The sequence below is a fragment of the Fulmarus glacialis genome, unplaced genomic scaffold (genome assembly GCF_000690835.1).
Source record: "Fulmarus glacialis isolate BGI_N327 unplaced genomic scaffold, ASM69083v1 scaffold1617, whole genome shotgun sequence".
NCBI lineage: Eukaryota > Metazoa > Chordata > Aves > Procellariiformes > Procellariidae > Fulmarus > Fulmarus glacialis.
In genome coordinates, this window is record NW_009222377.1 from 22,351 (window position 1) to 44,290 (window position 21,940).

The 21,940-nt window shown below is 41.7% G+C and overlaps 1 protein-coding gene across 1 annotated transcript in view; it reads right to left on the reverse strand.

The window, feature by feature from the left end:
- LOC104079383 (obscurin-like) overlaps positions 1–21,940 on the reverse strand; it is a 51,696-nt gene that overhangs the window by 12,090 nt on the left and 17,666 nt on the right. Inside the window, exons 10-31 of the mRNA XM_009581413.1 lie at positions 21,523–21,603; positions 21,034–21,152; positions 20,018–20,215; positions 19,564–19,596; positions 19,366–19,464; positions 18,689–18,907; positions 17,820–17,886; positions 16,206–16,234; positions 15,775–15,903; positions 14,797–14,936; positions 14,101–14,301; positions 13,705–13,787; positions 12,789–12,962; positions 10,904–11,063; positions 9,544–9,660; positions 7,512–7,676; positions 6,049–6,207; positions 4,598–4,775; positions 2,827–2,940; positions 1,951–2,118; positions 1,555–1,657; positions 832–961 (exon numbers count right to left, since the gene is read on the reverse strand). Coding sequence (XP_009579708.1) covers positions 832–961; positions 1,555–1,657; positions 1,951–2,118; positions 2,827–2,940; positions 4,598–4,775; positions 6,049–6,207; positions 7,512–7,676; positions 9,544–9,660; positions 10,904–11,063; positions 12,789–12,962; positions 13,705–13,787; positions 14,101–14,301; positions 14,797–14,936; positions 15,775–15,903; positions 16,206–16,234; positions 17,820–17,886; positions 18,689–18,907; positions 19,366–19,464; positions 19,564–19,596; positions 20,018–20,215; positions 21,034–21,152; positions 21,523–21,603 — 2,866 coding nt within the window. The remainder of the gene's footprint in view (positions 1–831; positions 962–1,554; positions 1,658–1,950; positions 2,119–2,826; positions 2,941–4,597; positions 4,776–6,048; positions 6,208–7,511; positions 7,677–9,543; positions 9,661–10,903; positions 11,064–12,788; positions 12,963–13,704; positions 13,788–14,100; positions 14,302–14,796; positions 14,937–15,774; positions 15,904–16,205; positions 16,235–17,819; positions 17,887–18,688; positions 18,908–19,365; positions 19,465–19,563; positions 19,597–20,017; positions 20,216–21,033; positions 21,153–21,522; positions 21,604–21,940) is intronic.

The following is a 21,940-nucleotide window of genomic DNA, read 5'->3' on the forward strand; positions in this document are numbered from 1 at the left end:
GTATGGCATTTAAGTGGTAGTTAACGAGGTTTTTTTCTTTATCATCCATTAATCAACTGAGTCTTACTCAGCCGAGGGAATACCGGACCTGGAGATCTTAGCTAATGGCAAATGCAAGGTAATGTGATTTTGCTAAAATTCTAGTAGAAGTCTTTAAATTATATCAAACTTCCTAAAAATTTCTGTGGAATAACTGTGAAGTTGCTGTGAGCTAAGCCTTTTACCATGGGTCAGCTGACCCATGCTGCTTTCCTAAATTAAGGTCAACTCTTTTTATTGCTGAGCCCTGAAAGCTTATTACTATTTTATTACAATGAATGCATAGACTATGACTAATTTTTAGAAAATATTTTATATTCATTTTAATTTATTAGATACTTCCATGTATGCTTGCTAAATAAACAGGAATTTCAGTGGTTTACTCTTGCATTTAGATTTAATTTTTTTCTTTTGGCTTTGGATGGTTTCTTTGTGGCAGCATGAATCTGTTCTAATTTAAAGACAGTCCAGAAACAAAAAGTCACATCAGAACAGTCTTAAACTTTGTAAGAGGTGCCTCTGGAGATCTGGATCTGAATTTAAGCTACAGAACAAGCTCACTCAACTATTATTTGAACCATCAAACTCTCAGGTCAGAATATTCTGAAGCTTTTGGATGTTCATAATCCAGATCTAGTTCAGGAGAACCTGACTTTGTATAAACTTTTTTGATACGGCAGGCGGCAGTAATTATTCAGCCACTGTTCTCATGCAATGGATCTCTCCCAGTAAAATGAATTCTCCTACCTATGTCATGTCAGACAGCAGGTCTTTAAATCTCTCCGAACTTACCTCACATTCATAGTGTCCCATATCTTCATTGGAAGGGTTCTTGACCACCAGGACTATTATGCCACTCCGTGGTTCACTGAAAGTCTGGTATTTACTTGTGTCTTTCAACAGTAGACCATCTTTGTACCATCTGCATGTGGAAAACACCGAGTATAAGCCAGGAAAAAATATGCAGTGTCAAGAAGTCCCCAGCTCACTGATGCATCTATCAGACCAGTGGGCAGATACCTCAAGAGTTAACCATTAGACAAAAGTTTGGATCCTGGAAGGTGGGTCTACAGGTGGGTAGATCACACATGGATCCTAAACTGCACAGGTTTATAAGATTCTTCTCAAAAAATCTCATGCAGGCAAAAGGGCTTCTAGTCATGCAAAGCTATGCTGGGCTTTTTGTCTGAGTACTCCAGACTGGTTGCTGATAAAATAAATTCAAGTGTAAGGCAGGGAGGATAAAGGAATGATAAAATGTTGTCAGGGCATTAGATCTGATACACTCCTATGGCAGGTGTTATCTGTAGGTATTTCTTTTCAGATGCTAGCTAGAAAAAATTGCTGAGAATCTCAGGAACGTTGGGATTGGGAAAAGCCAGCATTGGGATGGGGTTAAGGTGGAAGACACAGAGAAGAAAGCATCATAACCTTGAAAGAAAGGGCAGGAGACTTTTCTGACCATGCCAAATGGGAAAACAGGATTTGTTCCAGCGTGAGACTCAAACAACTGACCTGATTTGAGGCCTAGGTGCTCCTTCGATAGTACAAGTAAACTGAGCATCTTCACCCTCCACAAAATAAGCATTTCTAACCTTGTTCACAAACCGTGGTGGCACTGCAAAACAAGGATAAATGTAGCTAGTAGCTGGAAATACGACCAGATATGAAGGATGTGTCCGTGACCAGGTAGTTCTCATGATATCTGCAAAAAAGACACTAAAGACCAAATTTTTTGACCTAAGAACAATTGACTACACCTGTACGTCAAATAATTTTTTTTAAAGTATTATCCAGTAGATGTTATAGAGAACTTCTGGAATGTCTTAATATTCATGTTTAAAGTATTACGTGCAGTCTGCATTTAAACAATGTTTGCATTTAAAACCATGCATCTGTGCAGGACTTTACCTTGAACAAGTATCTTTCCTAAGGTACTGGCATTTCCAGCAGGACTGGAAGCAAAGCACATGTACTGTCCTGAGTCAACACCTGTTAGGTTGTCCAAGATCAATGTGCAGGAACCGTCGGGATCTTCTATTATAATGTGATGGGGATCCACCTCCACAGGCTTTCCATCTTAAAGATAAAGGGGAAAAAAGTCTTCGTAAAGAGTTTAGTATGAATTATGTTTTCTCCTTGAGAAGTTCATCCAGCTTTTTGGCTTGAAAGGACGGAGAGCTGTATTTGCTTTATTGCAGCTGATGTTAGTAGCTGAGGAATGAGCTCTTCATCTTCCTCCAGCTCTCTACAAAACATCCTCTGGGCAAAGCACTGTTGAGGGACCTCATACATCATCAATACTCATTTAAAAGTGAAATTTTTCCAGAGGATATGCTGTGCAGCTGTAGCTCTGATTTGCTAGCCAAAGGAACACCTCCAAAGTGACTGTAAACACGCAGGACAGATCTTTACAAGGCGTGAACTTATAGCAAAGCTGTTTCCTCTGCAATACAGTAATGCTGGGGAAAAGAGTATGTCTGCACAGCTGCCTGTGCTATGACATGGAAACATCTGAGCTAGTTCAAACAAGTTGTTCATTTACTAGACGTGTCTAACTGCCACAAGATGTGGATTCATACGGTCTAATAGGCAAACCTGAAAAAGCAGGGTATATTAGCTCACAGGAAGATCTACGTTACTTGGGTTGTTTAGTAGCTAACTTTAAGACTAGACTTGGGTGTCTCTAGGTGGTCAGCTTTTCGATTACCCACTAACCAGTTAGCACAAAGCAATATAGACGGAGAACAACTTTGGAGGATGCATTGCATGACTTGCTGCTCATACCTTTGTACCAGCTGACAGACGGCTTGGGAGCTCCCGTAACTTTGCAAGCCAGCTTGACTGTCTCTCCCAGCTCAGCTGTACAATCTGCCAGTTCTTCCTCGAAGTCTGGAGGGACTGAAACATCAGAATAAGCATTTTAGTCTGGGGAAGGGGGGCTCTGTCCATAGGATGACTGCTGCAAAGTAAGATAAGAACAGGTATAATTTTTGCCAATCTGTGAGGTTCCGAATGGAAAGCTGAACAGGAAATTTTAGCAGCTAATGACTTCCCAGGTGACATGCTGTCTTTGCTTATCTGAGACTAAATTCAGTCTGTCAAATGTCTGTTGTTGGCTATAAAGATGGGCCATAAAAAAAAATGGGATTTGTTGCTGATCTGGAAGCATTTTAGGCCATGATTTTAATAAGCACATCCATTATTCAGACACCACACAGCTGTTACAGTTAAGATAATTCCCCAATTAAAATGCACTCTTGATATCCAAACTAGTATTCTGTTGGTCTCCATACAATAAAATCTGTGCTTTCTTAAGGGACTTTTATTTTAACTTATTACTACCATGTGAAACTATGCAAAATTATTCTGATAGTCTTCCTCATTAGAACACCTCACTAAAAGCACAAAAATAAAATGCCCAGACTTGTTTTCAGTGTATATACACTAAAACCAACTCTGTTCTGGCATTTTAAGATGCCAAATTTCCTTACGCTGTAAAGGACAGCATTTCTAACTTATACCTGGACAATAAAGGTCTAATATCCCTCCTGATAAATTTTGGGGATAGAAAATTGGTGGAATCTCAAATGACAGTGAGGACAAAGCAGCCTGGATGACAAGATAAAAATCCAAACCCCATGTGCCCAGATACATCAATGTAAAGCAGAAGTCGAGTGGAGGATTTGGTACCCAGCAAAGTCACAAGGGACTTTATACTGGTATGAGTAGGACTCTGGGTCAGGTCCCGAGACTACTTTTCCCACTGGAGTCTGATGCTCCTCATGCAGTGGGCCAGGGCCTTTGTCACCAAATTCTGTGGTCATCTACCCTTCTGCAATCCCTGCCAGATCAAATGCATCTCTAGTGCCAACTCTGCAATTTGCATTTTAGAAGTTTCAATAATATGTTTCGTTTCTCCAGTGACGCACATTTTCTGGGCTATTTTGCTGGAAAACAACATCCTCTGCTTATTGACAAAAGCGTATGAATATGAAGATAGGGAGCTGAGTAACCACTTCAGCCTCTGACTCTCATCCTCCATCAAAGGCAACCCACATCCCTCGAAACAGCCAGGGGTAGCCAGCTCCTCTCAGCTCATCAGCCTGTGTTTTCCACACTTGGGTTACGGACACTGAAGAGTAATTAGAAAGTTACTTATCTGGTATTCCCTCAAAATCTATTCAGGTCCTACGGGACCTCTGTTGTGTAAATTTAATCATTTCGGTGATAAACAGTCTTGGCTCTCTTGATGGTAAATGGAGTCAGACACCACTGTCCCGTCCTGATAAAGGTGCCTTCTCCAGCTCAGGTGGAGGACCTAACACTGCTATAATCATTTCAATTAAAGTTTACTGCGTGCTGTCAAGTCACATGAGTTGTTATTTTCAGCAGTCTGTCATGTGATTAAAGGAAAACCTCCAACCCTAGGTCAGTTTAAGAGGTGGCAGATGACCCTAGATGGTTTCTCTCCCTCTTTTGCTAATCGCCTTCCTTGAATCAGGGACACCATCCAAGAGAAAACTGGGAGGTCTGGGCTATCTTGGGCCATACTCACCCCAGACAGGCTCGCTGATCCGCTGCTGTATGCCACAGATCTCCTTCACCCAGGAGTTCTTGATATTCACTGTACGTGCCTGAAGGAGGTACTTGCGGACCAAGTCTTCCCGTTCGTGCCAGATCTCAAACGCCCGGTCATCCCCTTCCACAAGGTCGTTCACATCTATGTTGTTCAGCTGCATGACAGAAGGACAAGAAAGTCAACACCCATCCTGTGTTCTTAGGGCTGAATTTGAGCCAGAACCTTTCCCACAACTGAAATCCTAAACTGAAAATTGTTTAGGACAGTTCAGATCTGGACCTAGCTTTTGTGAACCAGATCCCTCTTCAATCAAGGTTTGAAATAGAAACAAGTCTCCTGCTGTCACGCTCTACCCTCTTCAGTGGACATGAGTTGTGCCATTCCCATTAAAGCTACATTAGATGCTCCAACGGCAAAAGAGATAATTTACACCGCTTTTAAAGATTTTTCAGATTGCATGAGCAACTCAGCGTGGCTTTGGCTGAACAGCAGTCAGGGTCACTTTGCAATCCTTTCCCCAGTATACTTGACTTTCTGGTTACCAAACAGACATCTTCCTGGGAGTAACTATCACGTTTCAGGCAAATAACATCCAGCGTTAAAGGGTATCCCAAGGGTGGGACACACTGCCCCTACAGTGCAGCGTTGTTGGACCCAGGAAGAGCACCATTAGGGACAACATGAAAAGAAATTACAGTGCAGGCACTCTCCGGACAAAGCATCCCTTTTTTTCTTAGAAAATAAAATCTGCCTATGAATATTATTGAGGACAGAGATAAGGACTTTCAGAAGGCCCCAACTGGGCTTGGTCAAGAACTCCATGGGTTTTTTGGTTGGTTGGTTGGTTTTTACTGGAGTTGAGCATCTACTGCCTTGGGAAAACTCTTTCTGCAATTTCTTGCAGTTTTAACTTAAGACCTGAATGTCTGAAGATGAGCTGGTCAAATCCTCTGAATTTTTCACTTCTAGACAGGAATTGGTGTCAGGAAAGGACGTAACTAGCAGAGAGAACCACTGGGAATGTAGCATATGACTAAAACAACATTTTCTGAAATTTACTACCAACATTACAGACTGCCAAAACGAAAGATCTACAAATGCTAGCAAATACTATAGACAGCAAAATTCATATCAATATCACATACTTGTGCAGTTAACTCAATGAGGTACCAGAGATGAATAAACACTTGTACGTGTAATCTCATTGCTGCCTGGTAAAAATCCACCCATGCTTTTGATGGTTTCTGACATGTTTCTGAGAGGTTTAACAGAGAGATTTTGGGATAGACATAGATTCTACTTGTGCTTCAGAGACTTTTAGAAACAAAGGAATAGCTCAAAAGGATTAGTGAAATGTCCAAGCTGGATATAAATGTGAAGTTCTAAATGACAGAGAAATGCTCTAGGTGAGGATATAATGATCAGACCTTCATGATGTTCCTGAAGATGTAACTGTAGGTGTCTGTCTTTGTGTCTCGCTTTGGTTTGCAGATCACAATATAATTTTTGAAGAGGAAGACGTGTCTTTTGTGTCCTTTCCATGCCATTCTAGCTCCTGGAGCCCCTTCCCACACAACGAATTGGCCCTGGTAGGAAAAAGAAGGAAGAGCACATAGTGATAAATCTGGAATAATTACCACAATGATGTCTCACCATCTTTTTTCAGTGAAAAACTGTGAACAGATAACAAATGTTTACTGTTACATCGTTATCTTATGTGTCTGTTTTATTACAGCACAGCAGATTGGTTCTAATGCTAAAGGTGATGCATCAGACCGACAGCACCAACAGGGGTGCACACAGTGGTTGTCATTACATTGTCCTTTAAATGGTATTATCTGTTGCCAGAAAAATACAGAGCTCTTGTCAGGTAGGCACACTCTTGGAAATGGAAACGCTAATGGAAAATTGTATTTTGTGTGTTATGCGGACACTTTATATGCTCACTTGGTCTCCTTCACCAGAGCAGGACATTCATTTCACATACCTTCAGACATACACAGCTCAGTTAGTGATATGGGTTCCCCCTTGGCATCGTTAAGGAGAAGTAAGCACTCTTGGGGTGTGATCGGACTCTTTTTCAGATGCCTAAATGTAGATAGATGAATGCCCACCAGAGTATCATTGTAATTTAGCCTTACACTGTGATTCCCATGGAAGACATAGGATACAAACAGGCAGAGTAAATGACTTGCCCAGCATGACACAGTCTACAAAGAAACAGGAATTTGAGTAAGGGTGTTGAAAGTCCTAGACTAGTGTCCCAATAGCTGGGTCACCTTTCCTCTGTGTTCCTAAAACACACATCTGTTTCATGAAGAACACCTGGAGAAGCACACCGGTCTTTTGAAGATATATGAACAGCCATGGGAGAACATCCATAAATTGATCTAACGTTTTCACATGGAGCATATGCAACATATACTATGCTACCTTGTACCGACATCCCAGCAAACTAGGCTCTTCGAAAGAACTGTGTCAAATGAAAGCATGTAGACTGAAAAGGCCCAGTGAGCTTCTAGCACTTGAGGAATCAGCAGAAGTAATTTCAGGCATTGGCCCACACAGCTTGCCAATAAGAGAGGAGGAGGGGAAAAGATAAAGCTTTAAAATCTTGTGGGGGCCCAGAACAAATCTGTTCCTGTTTGATGAGCGGGTTGGAAAGGCAAATAACTACATTATGTGTGAATTGCTCCATAAACATCTATGCTCTGGTGCTTCAAACCATAATCAAGCCAGGAGACCAACCCCTCTGAACAGTAAGAAAGGCAATAAGCAAATACTCTTTTTCAGATACGATTTCTAAAGGAGCTTCTTGTAGGACCTAAGGCTACTTAGAAACTAGTGAAGGCAGGCATAGCACTAACACTGACTGAGAAATTCCAGTTACCTGTCGGATGGGTTCACCAAGGCTTTCCAAGGTCCCCGGATAATTCTCAATGAGCGAGACATGGAGGTTGTTTTCTGCTCTTCGGGTGAGTGCAGACACAATGGCATAAGCCTGCTCCAGCAAAGTGCAGTTTTGGCTATTTCTTGCTTTGTTTCGGATTAATTCCTGTAGATGAAGGAAGAAAATGTTACTGGGCAGTCAGAAAAAAAAAAAAAAAAATTTCCTTGATAGCCAAAGAGTTTCTCAATATCTGTTCCAGGTCTTTTATTTGAGCAACTTTTATCCCATTCTTTCACTGTGTGCTGCTTAGCTACTGAAGTCTCCTCTCTCCTACCCATTCTGCAGCCTCACTGACGAGCCAGCCTGGCTTTTTCCTTACATCAATTGATATTAAACAAAGACAAAGTTGAAGCAAATACCAGATATGCTTCAGTGATTGAAAACCAAAAAAATCCAAAGCGATCCTAAATGTATCCATTGCATTTCTCTTGTGCTTACCCTGATGATATACACATACCCTGATGATATATACATACATGTATTCATATATATGATGATACCATGAGGCAAGCAATTCATGTGGCAGGGTGTCCTGCTTTCGGCTGGGATAGAGTTAAATTTCTTCCTTGTGCTGTGTTTTGGATTTAGTATGAGAAGAATGTTGATAACACACTGATGTTTTCAGTTGTTGCTAAGTACCCTGCTAGTCAAGGACTTTTCAGCTTCCCATGCTGTGCCAGGTGCACAAGACGCTGGGAGGGAGCATAGCCAGGACAGCTGACCCAACTGGCCAATGAGGTATTCCATACCATGTGACATCATGCTCAGTATATGAATGGGAGGCATGTTCCAGGAAGTAGCGATCGCTGGTTTTGGGCATTGCTCAGCAGGTGGTGAGCAATTGCATTGTGCATCACTCATTTTGTATATTCTCTCATCATCATCATCATCATTGTTATTATTTTCCCTTCCTTTTCTGTTCTATTAAACTGTCTTTGTCTCAACCCACGAGGTTTTTTTTCCACTCTTACCCTTCCGATTCTCACCCCCATCCCACTGGGGGAGGGGGGAGAGTGAGCAAGTGGCTGTGTGGTGTTTGGCTGCCTGCTGCGTTAAACCACGACACAGGGCTAAACTAAGAGTTGCTATTAGATTAAAAACAAGAGAGGATGGGAAAAAAATGAAATGGCAGTTATTCTTTTCTTCCACATTTGCTCCTGTTCCTCTCTTTTAGTAATGTATGCATGCTCACTCTCTCTTCCAAGAGACCCTTTGAAATGTTGGTGTTTGTGTGGAGGCAGGTGTTCAAAATTAGAAGGTTAATTTGAACCCTCTTCAAACTATTCAAGCTGCTCACTTCTGTAGTGCTAGAATACAGAAATATTTTGGCAGTCGTCTTTCTGACTATCCTAGTGCTATTTCCCATGAAAAATACCATTAAAAAAATGCTACTTTGAGACTTTCATTTGTGGTCTGGGCAAAACCTGAGATACTAGGGCAGATAAAAACTTGAAAGATGAGATATTTCAGGATGGCAGAATGAGGCAAAGCTTTTCAGAAAACAAAAATTTCATCTTACTATAATGTCAGTATAAAACACAAGGAGAGAAACTGGTAAGTTAATTTCTTACACATTGGAAATTGCTTATTTTTATAACATACCTGTTGCTGAGTGTGAAGGAAATTCATACTTGTCATGGATATATACAAACATGCATTCATATATATATGCATATAAGCATATATTTTTTATATATGTATATGCATGTATTTAAAGATCATTCAGATAAAGCTTGCTGAACTTTATGGGGTTGGAGACTGAACCTCTACGTGGATTTACATTTTAAAGACTATTTAGAGAGCACCATCACTGGTGATGATTACTGGCTTTCTTACTTAAGCAGTTTTCAATTATAGTTGCATCAGAAGAAAGCTAAGAAATAAGAAATAAAAATAAAATATTTTTCTACACAAGCTGCACAAAGCAGAATATAAACCTATCAGGTATAAGCATATAACAAAAGCTTTTCACCTTGATTATAGTCTGGTACTGCTGGATCCTGTTTATGGGTTTTTCCAGGTAGTGCTGCAGTGGTGGGATAAGTGGCTGTGAAGGATCGTCATTAGTTAAAATTTCATCTGTGTATCTCTGAAAAAATACATAGAAGAATGAGGAAAGGTTGTTATAAAGAACAATTGAAAAGATTACTCCCTGGAAAATGCTCAGATGATGCTGGTTCATTAACCTAAGTCAGCCAAAACTGGCTAGCTCTACCAGACCTTACTACCCCATATTTTGGACATCTGTAGCCCTCCCCCATCCTTTATCAGCTAGTTATCATTTTAGACTGCAAGATGTCTGAAATGCTGAATTTGTCTGCTTTTCCAGTGCAGGACTGACGCTGGGGAAATGTGATCCAAAGCTCGCAGAACCAGATGGTGTGACAGGAAAAATCAGTCGGGGGGTGGAAGGGCAGGAGTTAGTGAACCCAGTGCCAGCAACTGGTACCAGACCTCGGTCGAGAGTGGTCCGTGTAATTGCAGTGCTAGCGACTGGAGCGAGTGAGGGTCTCGGCACCGACACCTGGAGCGGGAAGCACAGGTCATGGGGTCCATGTGCTGGGACATCAGCCACTGAGCTGGACGTTTATCCTTTCCACTGACCTGGTGCACCTGGGTGCAACTGTGTGCAATTCACCAGCAAACTTCAACCCAGACTGGCTGCAAGTAGGAGACCCAGCATCCAGGCATGGATATTAGGGAGGCGGAGAGCTTGTGCTGATAATTTGAGGGATCTCTGAATGTGGGGTGAGTGTGAACACCTGCATTTGTTTTCTAGCGAGCATCAAGCTGGACTAGCTGGTGAGCAGGAGGCTCATGGAGAGGATAAAAGTGCTCAGGATCTGGGCGGGGGTACTGGATGGGCAGAGGAGCCATGCTGCTACTCAAAGGATCCATGAACATGCATGTGCTCATGGATCTGGAGTGTTGTGTTTGTTTTTCCACTAGTGAACTTCAATCCTGAGCAGCTGGAGAGGAGAAACAGGATTTCCCTATCTATACTAATATTTTATGTGAGTTCGCTTTGTCTTATAATGTGGTGGCCCTTAAAACATCCCTTAATTACAATTACATAATCACAGCCACATTCATATCTGTATAATCTTTATAATATTCACAAATGCATAAGCATATGTAAATATGTTCCAATATTGATTGTACCAACCAGGAAGAGCTAGAGAGTGAATATAAAATTATTATATTTAGCAATGATTTCCCACAAAAATATTTAATAATCCTTTTCAGGATCACATTTGTCATTAATAACCACATTTCTTGATGCAGTGGGTTATAGGATGCATGTTCAGCAGGTACTTTGGTTACTGTTTTACCTTGTAGAAATCCTGGACAGCTTTGCTGACAACAATCGACTCAGCCTGTACCCTCCCCACCAGGTACTGGATGTACTTATTAAACTCTGTTTCATGCTTGATAAAGCACATGGCCACATCATCATCAGTGTCACATCTCTGCAAGCCTCGGAGGAAGACACTGTAGAGACAAAGAAAAAAGGACATCTAAGGAGAAGGTGATGGAATGAGGCTAGGACACAGCCCCAGCAGCCAAACTTTTAAATCAGGCAATTTCAGGTTAACACAGATTAAAGGAAATGACTGGGGGAAATGCGGGATGTTGCCACATTAACATTAAACTTCTCAATGCCTCTTCATCCAACATGATGCTGTCCCTCTTAGCTTGAATGTATGAAATGCCCTGCAAGGAAGGTAGGGATAACTTTCAAGGGCTTAGCTCAAGTTGGGAAGTTAACCCCTCCCAGACGCTTATGCCTCAGTTTAAGGATCAATGAGCCATCCACACGAGTGAAGACAGAGATCCCCACTCTGTTTCACAAAGGTTGTTGAGACAGGTTCACATGCACAAAGATTTTCAGCAGTGTCGGTAGCTGATGACATGCATCACCTCTCGCAGTTGAAGTTACTTTTGGGGAAAAACAAAAGGAGAAGGAGGGAGAAGAGAGAGAGAGAGGGAGGAAAGAGAAGGGAAATCTATTCTTGTGGCCCAGCCAGGAGAAGTGCCAGATGTCCCACATAAGCGTCCTCCCCACTGCAGAATGGCTGCCCCCCATAATGCTTTTCCCAGTGTAACTATATACTTATCATCGCCACCTGCTCAAACTCCTTATTGGTTGTTCCTGCTTATGATGCTGCTAGCACTGATTGGAGCACACATTGATCGGGGAAGATGCTGCACGCTCACTGGTTGTTGAGCTTTGTGCATGCAGATTATTGTCCCCCCCCTTAAGTAACCCAAAAGTTAGGACCACAGGGTAGGAAAATGGGGAAGAAAGGGTGATTCTCATGCTGTTGGCAGGGACTTCCCATGAGAACGATCACTTCCCGTGAGAGCAAGGGTATCAAGGTACAAAAGGAAGCCCCTTAGCAATGGAAAGCCTCAGGCACGTAAGACATTGTACAACACCTCCTCTCCCTGGCAAGTAAAAGTATTTCAGCCTGGACCTTGGGAATTCACTTTGTGAAGAGCAGATCTGCAGTAAATCCTTTCCTGGAGTAGGCAGAGGCATTGTGCCACGGGGTTGTACCTGGGCAGCCTGCTACAGCTGGATGTGTTTTGAATGCATGGACGCTGGCATCAGTTTCAGATGAATGTGTGCCTCTATGAAGACACCACTGAAGTGCCTGTAAGACCACTGAAATGCCTGTAAGACCATGCTGTCTTTTTGTAATCATTCACTGTTTCTCAATTAAATTCACTTAAAAGGGTAAGAAATAAGATGGACATATGAAGCCTTGAAGCTCTGAAGGGTATTAATGGGAGTCCCAGCCCTGTGCTCTCACTTAAGCTATGCCATCATCTATCATCCCAAAAGGACCATCAATTCCCTGGCACCTCAGCACTGCCAGTGCTCCACATCCTTCACAGTAATAATAGAATCATAGAATCATTAAGGTTGGAAAAGACCTCTAAGATCATCCAGTCCAACCGTCAACCCAACACCACCATGCCCACTAAACCCTGTCCCTAAGCGCCTCATCTACACGTCTTTTAAATACCTCCAGGGATGGTGACTCCACCACTTCCCTGGGCAGCCTGTTCCAAGGCCTGACCACTCTTTCAGTAAAGAAATTTTTCCTAATGTCCAATTAAACCTCCCTCAGCGCAATAGTTACTGTGGCTCTGACACCAGGTATGTGAGCCACCCTTTAGTCCCAAATGAAGGCACGTGGGAATGCCCACCTGGAATGGAAGCGAGCAATGTCATCAATATTTCTGAAGATGGTGGATTTCTGGCTGGCGACAGCTCCTGGAACATTGGGACAGGTCTCAGTGTACTTAAGGTGATGAGTCTGGACAAACTGTAGATCTTGAATGTAATCCTCCTCTGAGATTAACAGCTCTTGAATAAGAACACTGAAGGGAAGACAAATAGGCAAAAAGAAATCACAGAAAAATCATCACAATTATCCTTGACATGCTGAGAGACTTTTAGGCTCTAAAGTAGAGATACATGATCAGAGGAACAGACTCCCTGGAGCGTGACTAGATCCCCTCTGACCATAAGAGGAACTTAGACACTGCTCATGGAGTGACACCTACCCCTACCTTCCAGACATCTACTCTTAGGGCAGACAAAACAGACCGTGAGCAACAAAAGGATCTATGTAAAGTAGACGGTAGCAATTTCAATGCCACTTCACGCAATCAAGAAAGCAAATATCTCCATGAGAGCGCACTCAGCGGTGTGCTGCACTGCAAGGGAGTAACACAAGGTTGAGCGCTTTCACTCCCTCTTTAGACATCATCCTTAGATATAGGGCACCCCAAAGTACAGAGGTACTGTAACTTAGGATTTTGTGATATCAGAGAGCTTCCAGAATTACATCATGTAAACCCCCTCCTTTCAAGTCATCCAATATGATTTAGATTGCCTGGAATTTTCCTAGGCTGAAATCAATGGCAAAACCCAATCAACGATCACAAATTACAAGTCTGAGAGAATCAAGGGTTTGTTTGGTTCTGGGAAAGGGGAGGTGGCAGGACTCAGCAGAACAAAAACAGTGACTCTGACAGGAGGGATCTAGATGCCAACATTCACATTAGTTCAAAAGGCAGGAAAACTCAAAGGTGCAAATACCAAATGACACGAACTCACCTTAGCTTCCTTTTATATTCGTCTTCAGAAACAAACTCTCCAGGGAACTCAGGAGCTTCTGTTGTTCCCCACTCTGGTGACAACTGAAATACAAGAAAAAAGAAACATTTTTCTTTTAAGTTAACAGCACTTTTTTCAATGCACACTGAGGAATATCCCTCTGTGTTCACAGTCCCTTTCAACAGTTCCTAATCCAGTGTGAAATTTCTTTTTTGCTGGAGGATGATTGGGTCTTTCAAACCCAGGCACCGTGCACACATAGAGAAATATTGTCTAATCAAAACATGAAAAAGTCCAACCATGTTACAGACCCCTTCAACAACCTCCTCACACATCACTCCTTGCAACAGAAGCAAGTAATTCTACATGAAAAATAAACACAGCATGATTAGTCACCTTTAATTTCTTGTCCAGATAAGCTGGAGATACCCAACCCTGCCGAGAGGGGCTAGATTTTGTGGGTTTAGTCCTGACCAGCCATTTCAGAGGATGAGCTGAATCAAGGACTTCCACATATTGGCCTTCCTTCAAAGTGATGGTCTCCCTGTCAGGCGCAGCGGGCAAGTAGTCAGCTGTGACCATGTAGATGTCAAAGATCTGCAGGCATGAAACCACAGTTATTTTGGGCTCGAAAAAAGACTTCAGTAACACCAGCAGAACATAAGTGCTTATCTGTGTTTTATTCTCCAGCCCTTTGAAATGAACACCCCAAAAATTTCTAATTTCTAATTTTCACAGAATTCTCATTTTTCTCATGAAGAACTTCTCAACAAAATTCTTCTGACCAACTCTATCCAAGGCCACAGAAAATCAAGCTCTGACTTTCTGAAGCTCAGCCATGAAAGCAAAAGGTGCCAAATAATGGATATGTTTTGACCATGTTGACTTGAACAATTTGTTCAAGATCACACAGTGAGCATCAGAATTTGATTCTCTGTGCTCTGTATCACAGACCCAATATTTAACTACTAAATATACCTACTAAAGTGAAGTACATCCCTAAAGGGGATGGAGATCCTTAAACCATAGGAGATTGGTCATTCTAAGTAAACTTTTCTCCTTGGGTCAAACTTGTCCATAAAGATATCATACCTCTCCTCTGGAATCCCCATCTTCAGATTCAGAGGAGGACTCCTGAGCAATGGATGAAGGTCTGGATCGTCCATGGCGAGGAGATGCAGAGGGAGTTTTTGATTCATCATCACTTTCTGCACCTGGCACTCGAAGTGTGGCTAAAAAGCAGAGCAACAGCAAAGTGTGAAATAAAGACCTCCAGTTTGAACAGGAACCAAATCTATAATAATTTTCAATTTCATAAAAACAAATATTCCGTAGGAAGAGCATTTGTAGTATTTAGTGTGATCTCCTATTGATATTTAGGATTAAACAAATAATTGGGACGTTTTAATACATGAGGTTGCATGCCTACTGCACGTATTGCCACTGCACTGCAAGAGTACTTGTAGGAGAGGTAATGCCTCTATTTTTGCTTCAAGGTAAAATTTTACTACAAGATAATCAGTATATGATACACAAACCAGGATTTTTCATTTCATTCAACAAATCACTGGATTACTGCACAGCTGTGCACACAGTTTTCAGCCTCAACTTGATTTTAAAATCCCATTGTGAGCTAAAACTTGAAGATGTGGGAAGTCTTCAAAACAGGATTGCTTTCAGACTCAGGAGTGATGAATATCTGATGAACTCAAAATACCTAAGATGTTCAAAATGCACTTCCATTTTTACAACTTGCCCTCCACTCTAAAGCTTACAGTTACTCCTGCTTATTTAAAAAAACACTGTATGCATAAAATGGACACTAGCCATCTTAGTTTACTGTAATAGCTTTTTTTCTAGTTCAAAACTGTAGACTAAGACATGCAGTTTGGATGGACTTTTACTAAAAATTCTTAGTTCTAAGCATTTACAAATGTTCAAATGCTTATGTAGGATGACTGTCTCAACCTGCTTCATAAATCTCACTGATATTTAAAGTCCAAATGATACCTAAAAAAAAAGATTCTATATTTTTCTACATTAATTAAATTGTTTTGCCAGGTTCCTTACCCTGACTTATTTTTGCAGATACCATTTCTGAGATACGTGAGGTGAGTTTCTGGAAGAACTCTTCCGAGCCAACATCAGCTAATGAAATAGGGCTTTTGGGTACACCTTCTCTACCAGGTTCCAGATAACCTGCAAAAGAGAGAATTTTCTATTAAGCAGGCAATGTCATTGGAAAGTCATCTTTTTTGAGTAACAAAAGCTTCTGTGGAAGAAAGGTCTAATTTTCTTCACTTCCCCTGTTTCTAAAACGGTGCTTGCTCACATTTCATTCAAATAATTCACCCTTGAACACAGACCAGTCCTGAAAAGCCCCAACATTTCAGACAGTTTCAAGAAAACAGGACAAAAGTATGGTCATCATGAAACACATAGACAATCTCAGCTGTAGATGTGAAGGGCAGAAGGAGGAGAGAGAAAATAGCTTCTCTTACCTTCTCTTGTTTCAGAGGGATGAATAGCTCTGAAAAAGAAAGAGTAAAGCAAACTTAGAAGTTAAAATAAAATGTGTAGTAAGGAGAGCTAAATCCTTGCTAAATCCTCCTTCTCACACCTTGTACGCGAAGGCTGGGAATATCTAAGTTAGGACTCTGGTTTGGACTGCAGGTGCTGGTAGCCGATACTCACCAGGACCACTATAAGAAATGAGAACTGGGGCACCTGGCTCATATGAAACACTTGGGTGTCTTAGTCTTTGAGCCAAATCCCATCTGAGAATTCTCCTTATTCCTGACTTTTTTTCCCAAACTTTTCAGCTTGAGAAGACCTGGCTGCTCAGGGAGTGGATTGCAGAACAGAGTAGCCTCCATCTCTCTGGTGCTATTGGGACTTTATTCCCAGCTGACACTGAAATTACAGTTGGAGACGTTATGTCAAGCAAGTCTCCGTCAGTTTTCAGTGAACTAATGCTCAACAATTTCCAGTGGTTTCATCAGGAAACCAAGGACTGGAGAATATGCAGATGCTGTGGTCCTGCCAAGAGATCTGCTCCCAATACATCAGGATGCCCATGTGTTGGGGAAGCAAGCTGACCACTGGTACTACCATGGTTTTGAGGTCCACCCTTGCTACACTGACAGCTTTTACCAGCACCAAATTCATTCACGCCAGCAGGAAAAGGGCAGGAGACTATACTGTCAACACTGAGTGAAAATGCCTTCACAAACCTGAAGAACTACCAGCATTTGCTTGCATCTGATGAAGAGCATTTGTGGTGTTTGCCAACACTACAGCTCTGTCAAAACACTAATATCCTGAAGTCAACATCTCTGCTATTCCCGTGCTTTTTGGAGGTGGGATATAAATTTTCATTGCACAAGCGGGTCTGCCCTAATTCCCTGTTAGTACATAGGAAGCAGGAGGAAGCTCACTCCACTTGATATATGATAAACCATATATGACTAAGTATGCCTAAGAGACCCTGGGCACATCCTTGGGAGAAGCTGCAGCGGAATAGCTGAATTCACACCGCAGCTTTCTTCACTTTCTTCACACTCCAGAGGAAGACTGGTCAAGCCTTTTAGGCTAGACATGTTCTAGAGTCTAATGTGTGTTCAGGTGAATACCGCTTTTCAGACTATATGTGCCTAGCATCCAAGCCAAGAACGGCGAATCGAGGAGGTTTTTCTTCAGGCGCATTTGTAAACAAGAAGTTTTTGAGCAGACCCTTTTCATTTACTTCTTTTTCTGCGAAGCATCAGTGTATTTCAGTGTTGGCAAGTAACAGTCAGACCTTGACCCTGTGATTTTTTTGGCATTCTGCTTAGGAGATGAAAAAGTAGCAAGAGTTTTATATGACCTACTCAAATTTTTTTTTTTTTTTTTTTTTTTGTCCTTGTTCCTATCTTCCCTGATGCTCAAGCATAAACGGCTGACATTGATACTAGAGTATTTACAGCACTTTCCATCCTAGGACCTCAAACTATTTTAACTCTGGTGCTGAGACATGAATATAAGATGTCCAAAGTGAACACTGCCTAAAAGTGACGCATGGGAACTTCTGCAGGGTGGTACCTGCTCCACTTCAGCATGGGTGGCCAACCACTTACCCCAGTGTGGTCATGATGGCTTCTGACACCATCACGCGCTCCTGGGTCAGTGCTTCAGCCTCTTTCACTGCAAGATTAGGGTTTATCATTAGAAGACAGAAGGTAGGGATTGTTCTTTTTATGTATTTAATGTAGGCCCATTTTCTAGACATGGATTACTGGGAACACTGAATCTGCCCTGTTAGCAGCTCCTGACCTGAGATACCTACTCCCGCTCATGTGATGCAAATAGTTTGCTCCTCTCCCTGTTCACGTAGGTGTATGATTGCCCCATTTCTCTACACTGCTCAAGCTATGCTCCTGTAGCTCTTGGTACAGTAAAAATGTGGGATGCAAGGAAGGATAATAGAAAAATGGAGTCCTTCACAGTGCTGCCCCTACTCCCAGCCTGTATTTGCTTGTCCCCCGTCTTACTGAAGGAATTGTGCCAGGAGAGGCCCTGGAAAGCTCTGCAAAATGGGAATCAAACAACTCTAGCTGCTTTAAGGCAATTCTACAATGCAAAGTACCATAGCAGGGTGAAGCACTCAAAATAATCTTTCAAATGGTGACTTTTTCTAGTTACTTTACATTGCCTTCCTTTCTTTTTCCTTTGTGCTTAATTCAGTTGTTTCTTAGACTTGTCTTCTGTTTACACAGAAAAGATGCTGCTGTTAATTCAAGCTAGAGTCAGAAATCTAAAATGTTATAGAAGTAAAGAGTGTAATCATTTGCAAGGCAAGCGAAGTCATGACTAATCTTGGAAAAATGCATTTTTTTTTTTTCAGTTGTGACTTGATTAATTTCCTTCTCAGTCGCGCTTGTTTTCCTCTTAGGCACTGTATAAAAGGTAACATAGAGAATGTGTTTGCATTGTAACAAAGATTTACCATCTGCAACTTCCAGGATGGCGGTGCAGATGGACTGGCCAGCCTTGTTGGTAGCAATGCACGTATAAGCTCCACTGTACTTCTTTTTAACATCCAACAGGATTAGACTGTGATGCATATTTGAACTGGCAAGTTTATACCCAGGAGTGTCTGGTTTGATCCACAGGATGTCTTCCCGAGACTCTTCTTTCAGCCAAGTAATAGTTGGTGGTGGATGTCCTAAAGGAAAACCAATGCAATGAGCTTTAATTTTCCTGATGGTGTTCCTTCCTTACAATTATGAGCCATGCTGTGAATAAATGCTATTTTGAGCTGTTTCCTGATACTTTTCCAAAAATAACAAGCATAATATATAATAAAGGAAGATAAACCTTTCTACAGCACACTCATAATGACATTAAACCTTTTTGTAAAACCAAAACTGTTAATCAACACATCTTCATAAGACTAATAAGTGTTATTATCCCTGTTTTTACATACAGGAAAGTGGAAGTGAAGATGAGTAAGATGCTTTTCTGTAAAGCACATAAAGTCTCTTACAAAGTTGGGAGGAGGGTCCCAGACTTCAGATACAGGAGATGAGGCTACAATGCCTTGGGTCAGAGAGAGTCTAGAAAGTGTCACGAAGTTGTGCAATTTAAGTGTTATGCAGAGAGGCAAGGTATCTACCCACTTACCTTCAACTTTTACAGATAATGTGATGCTTGCACCTTTTTTCACCTTTTTATTAGTAAATCTTTCTAGGAACCTTGGTGGTATCAGCTGCTCGCGGGAATCTGAAAATGACATTATTGATGAAACTCAGTGACACCTTCTGTTTAGACTACTGAAAAATTCCTAGGGGTTCTGTTGTCTCCTGCTGTGGCTTCTCTCACCTGTTTCTGATGGTTCTTCTTTCTCATCAGGATCTGTAACACAAAGAGAAAAAACCAAAATGACAAATACAAATACCTCTCTGTCCATGAGTTGGAGAAAAAAACAAAGTGACTCCATGGGACTGCTCCTTGAAGGAGATGTTACACAGAAATGTTAGTATGATTTATAAGAGGCCCTCAGTTTTAATAAAATGAACCATTAAAGTTAATGAAGTTGGGCAGGAATAAAATGTATGTTTATGAGACAACAGTCAGACCCTAGAGAAGTGAGACGTCTCATCTTTGGGACACACAGTAAATTTATAAGATTAAAGCATGTCATCTTTTATTTACAGACTTCCCCATCTCATTTGACTTACCTTGGTAGGCTTTCTCAAGAAAAATAACTATATAAGAGGGAAAAAAAAAATAGAGAATAGAGAAAAGCAGGTGCCAAAACCAGTCCAATACCTACCTTTAACTACCAGCCTGGCTGACGAATACGCAGAACCAGCGGAGTTGATGACAAATACTGAGTACTGGCCAGCATCTGCCTTAGTGACGTCGCGAACTTCCAGCGAGTGGAATTCCTGTTTATCAGTCTTCAGGATGCGATCCGAGGCCTTCAACGGCTCTCCGTTTTTGAACCAATAGAGACGAGGCTGCGGGTACCCTGCGAGGAGCAGTTACAGACACGGAGAACAGAATGCCTTGGCAACATCGATTTGGGAGCATCTCCAAACAGGCAGATCCTTCTGAGCAGGAGCCAAGGAATCCTCAGCTCTGCCCAGGGCTGCTGTTTCAAGGATTTACCCAATTAGGAATGGCTGCAAATTCATGAAATTCTGTTTATCTATTAAAGTTCTTTCCTGTGTCTCTTCAGTTTCTGGCATTCCCCATATCGGCTGCATGTGCAAATGCCTTCCAGGTTGGAAAGGTAACACTTAGGTCTGATTTGCAACGTACACAAAGAGAAAAGTTGAAGCCAAAACTGTTCTCATCAGTTTTATAGGCAAAAATTGCAGGAAACAGGAGAATCCCTACCTCTCCCTACCACAGACAGTCAACATCAGGAGGATGTTTTTGCACTTTTTAGGTTATAGCAGCAACCCCCTCACAGAGTAAGGCAAGACCAGGACTGTTTCATTTATTAAAGAGAATAAAGGACACCCTCACTCTCTTTTTCTATTCCTTATTGCTCCTCCATAACTAATGTGCTCAGAGAATTACAGGACTCGGTTTTCAGAAGCGTATGCCTATAATTATGCCTGGAGACATGGACACAGAACGAGACACTTAATCTGTCTGAGCCTGCTGCAAAAGTCAATGTTCATCAGTATGAACGCATTCTTCTGGCTGTTTTGTGCAAACGTGGTGCAAGATGCATGGACTGGGGTCACAGCTGCAGAAAAGCACATCGGAAAACCTAGTCCAGCACTTCAACCTGACAACAAATCTGGAACAACTGACAGTGCTGTGGGCTCCCCTCACCTTTCACCTTCAGGTGAAATTTAGCCAGTGATGCTCCAGGTGCCACATGAATATCATGAAGCTCATCGAAGATTTGGGGCAATTGCTCCTCCTCAGTGGTAGATTCCTCCTGTTCTCGGCTAAGAAGCAATCAGAATTAGAAAGAAGACAGTCAGCAAGCCAGAAAAGAGTTAGGAATCAGAATCACCTATTTTAGGTTAATTCAGTCTGTGGGTTTTGTCATCATGACAACAGATTCAGCACCATATGACATTAAAAGTAATGGAGTGACACCGTGAAGAAATATCCAGGCTAGCCTGAAGGCAGCCAGAGCAAGCTTGCACATGATAAAGGTCCAGCTGTTGCAGTTATTGCATCTCAGCCGGTCTGGCTGTTCCTTCATGACATCAAACTGGCCCTGCTAGATATAGCAAAACCAGGCTTGACATAAATTTACATACTGATCTTATCAAGTCAAAATTTAGAAAGAGCTAGAGTTCGATATTTTACCTTGAAATATATTCTTTGGCACTGTAGTAAGAAGATGTCTCTGTTGCATCTGCTGCTGTCTCATAGTCGGTGCTGGTCACTGTTAAATGGAAAAGGAAGTGTTTTCTATAATCTGAGTTTCAAAACTATTTTTCTTACTACAGTTATAGTTTCCCTACTAATTTGAGTGACTGGCAAGTTGATTTCACACTGCTACTGCAGCAGGATCCCACACGTCCCTGGATTATGGCAATCACTTCTGTTTATCTGAAGAGCTTTGCTCTGAGCATTGCCTTGGAGTTGGCAAAACCCAACCGAACCCAAGAAGTTTGCAAGTGAAACATTTTGTGGGCAATGCATACATTTTTTTAATGTAAATAATGTTTTTCTTGAAAACAAGTGTATCCACCTCTCAGCAGGACCCTTTCCCTTGGTTTCC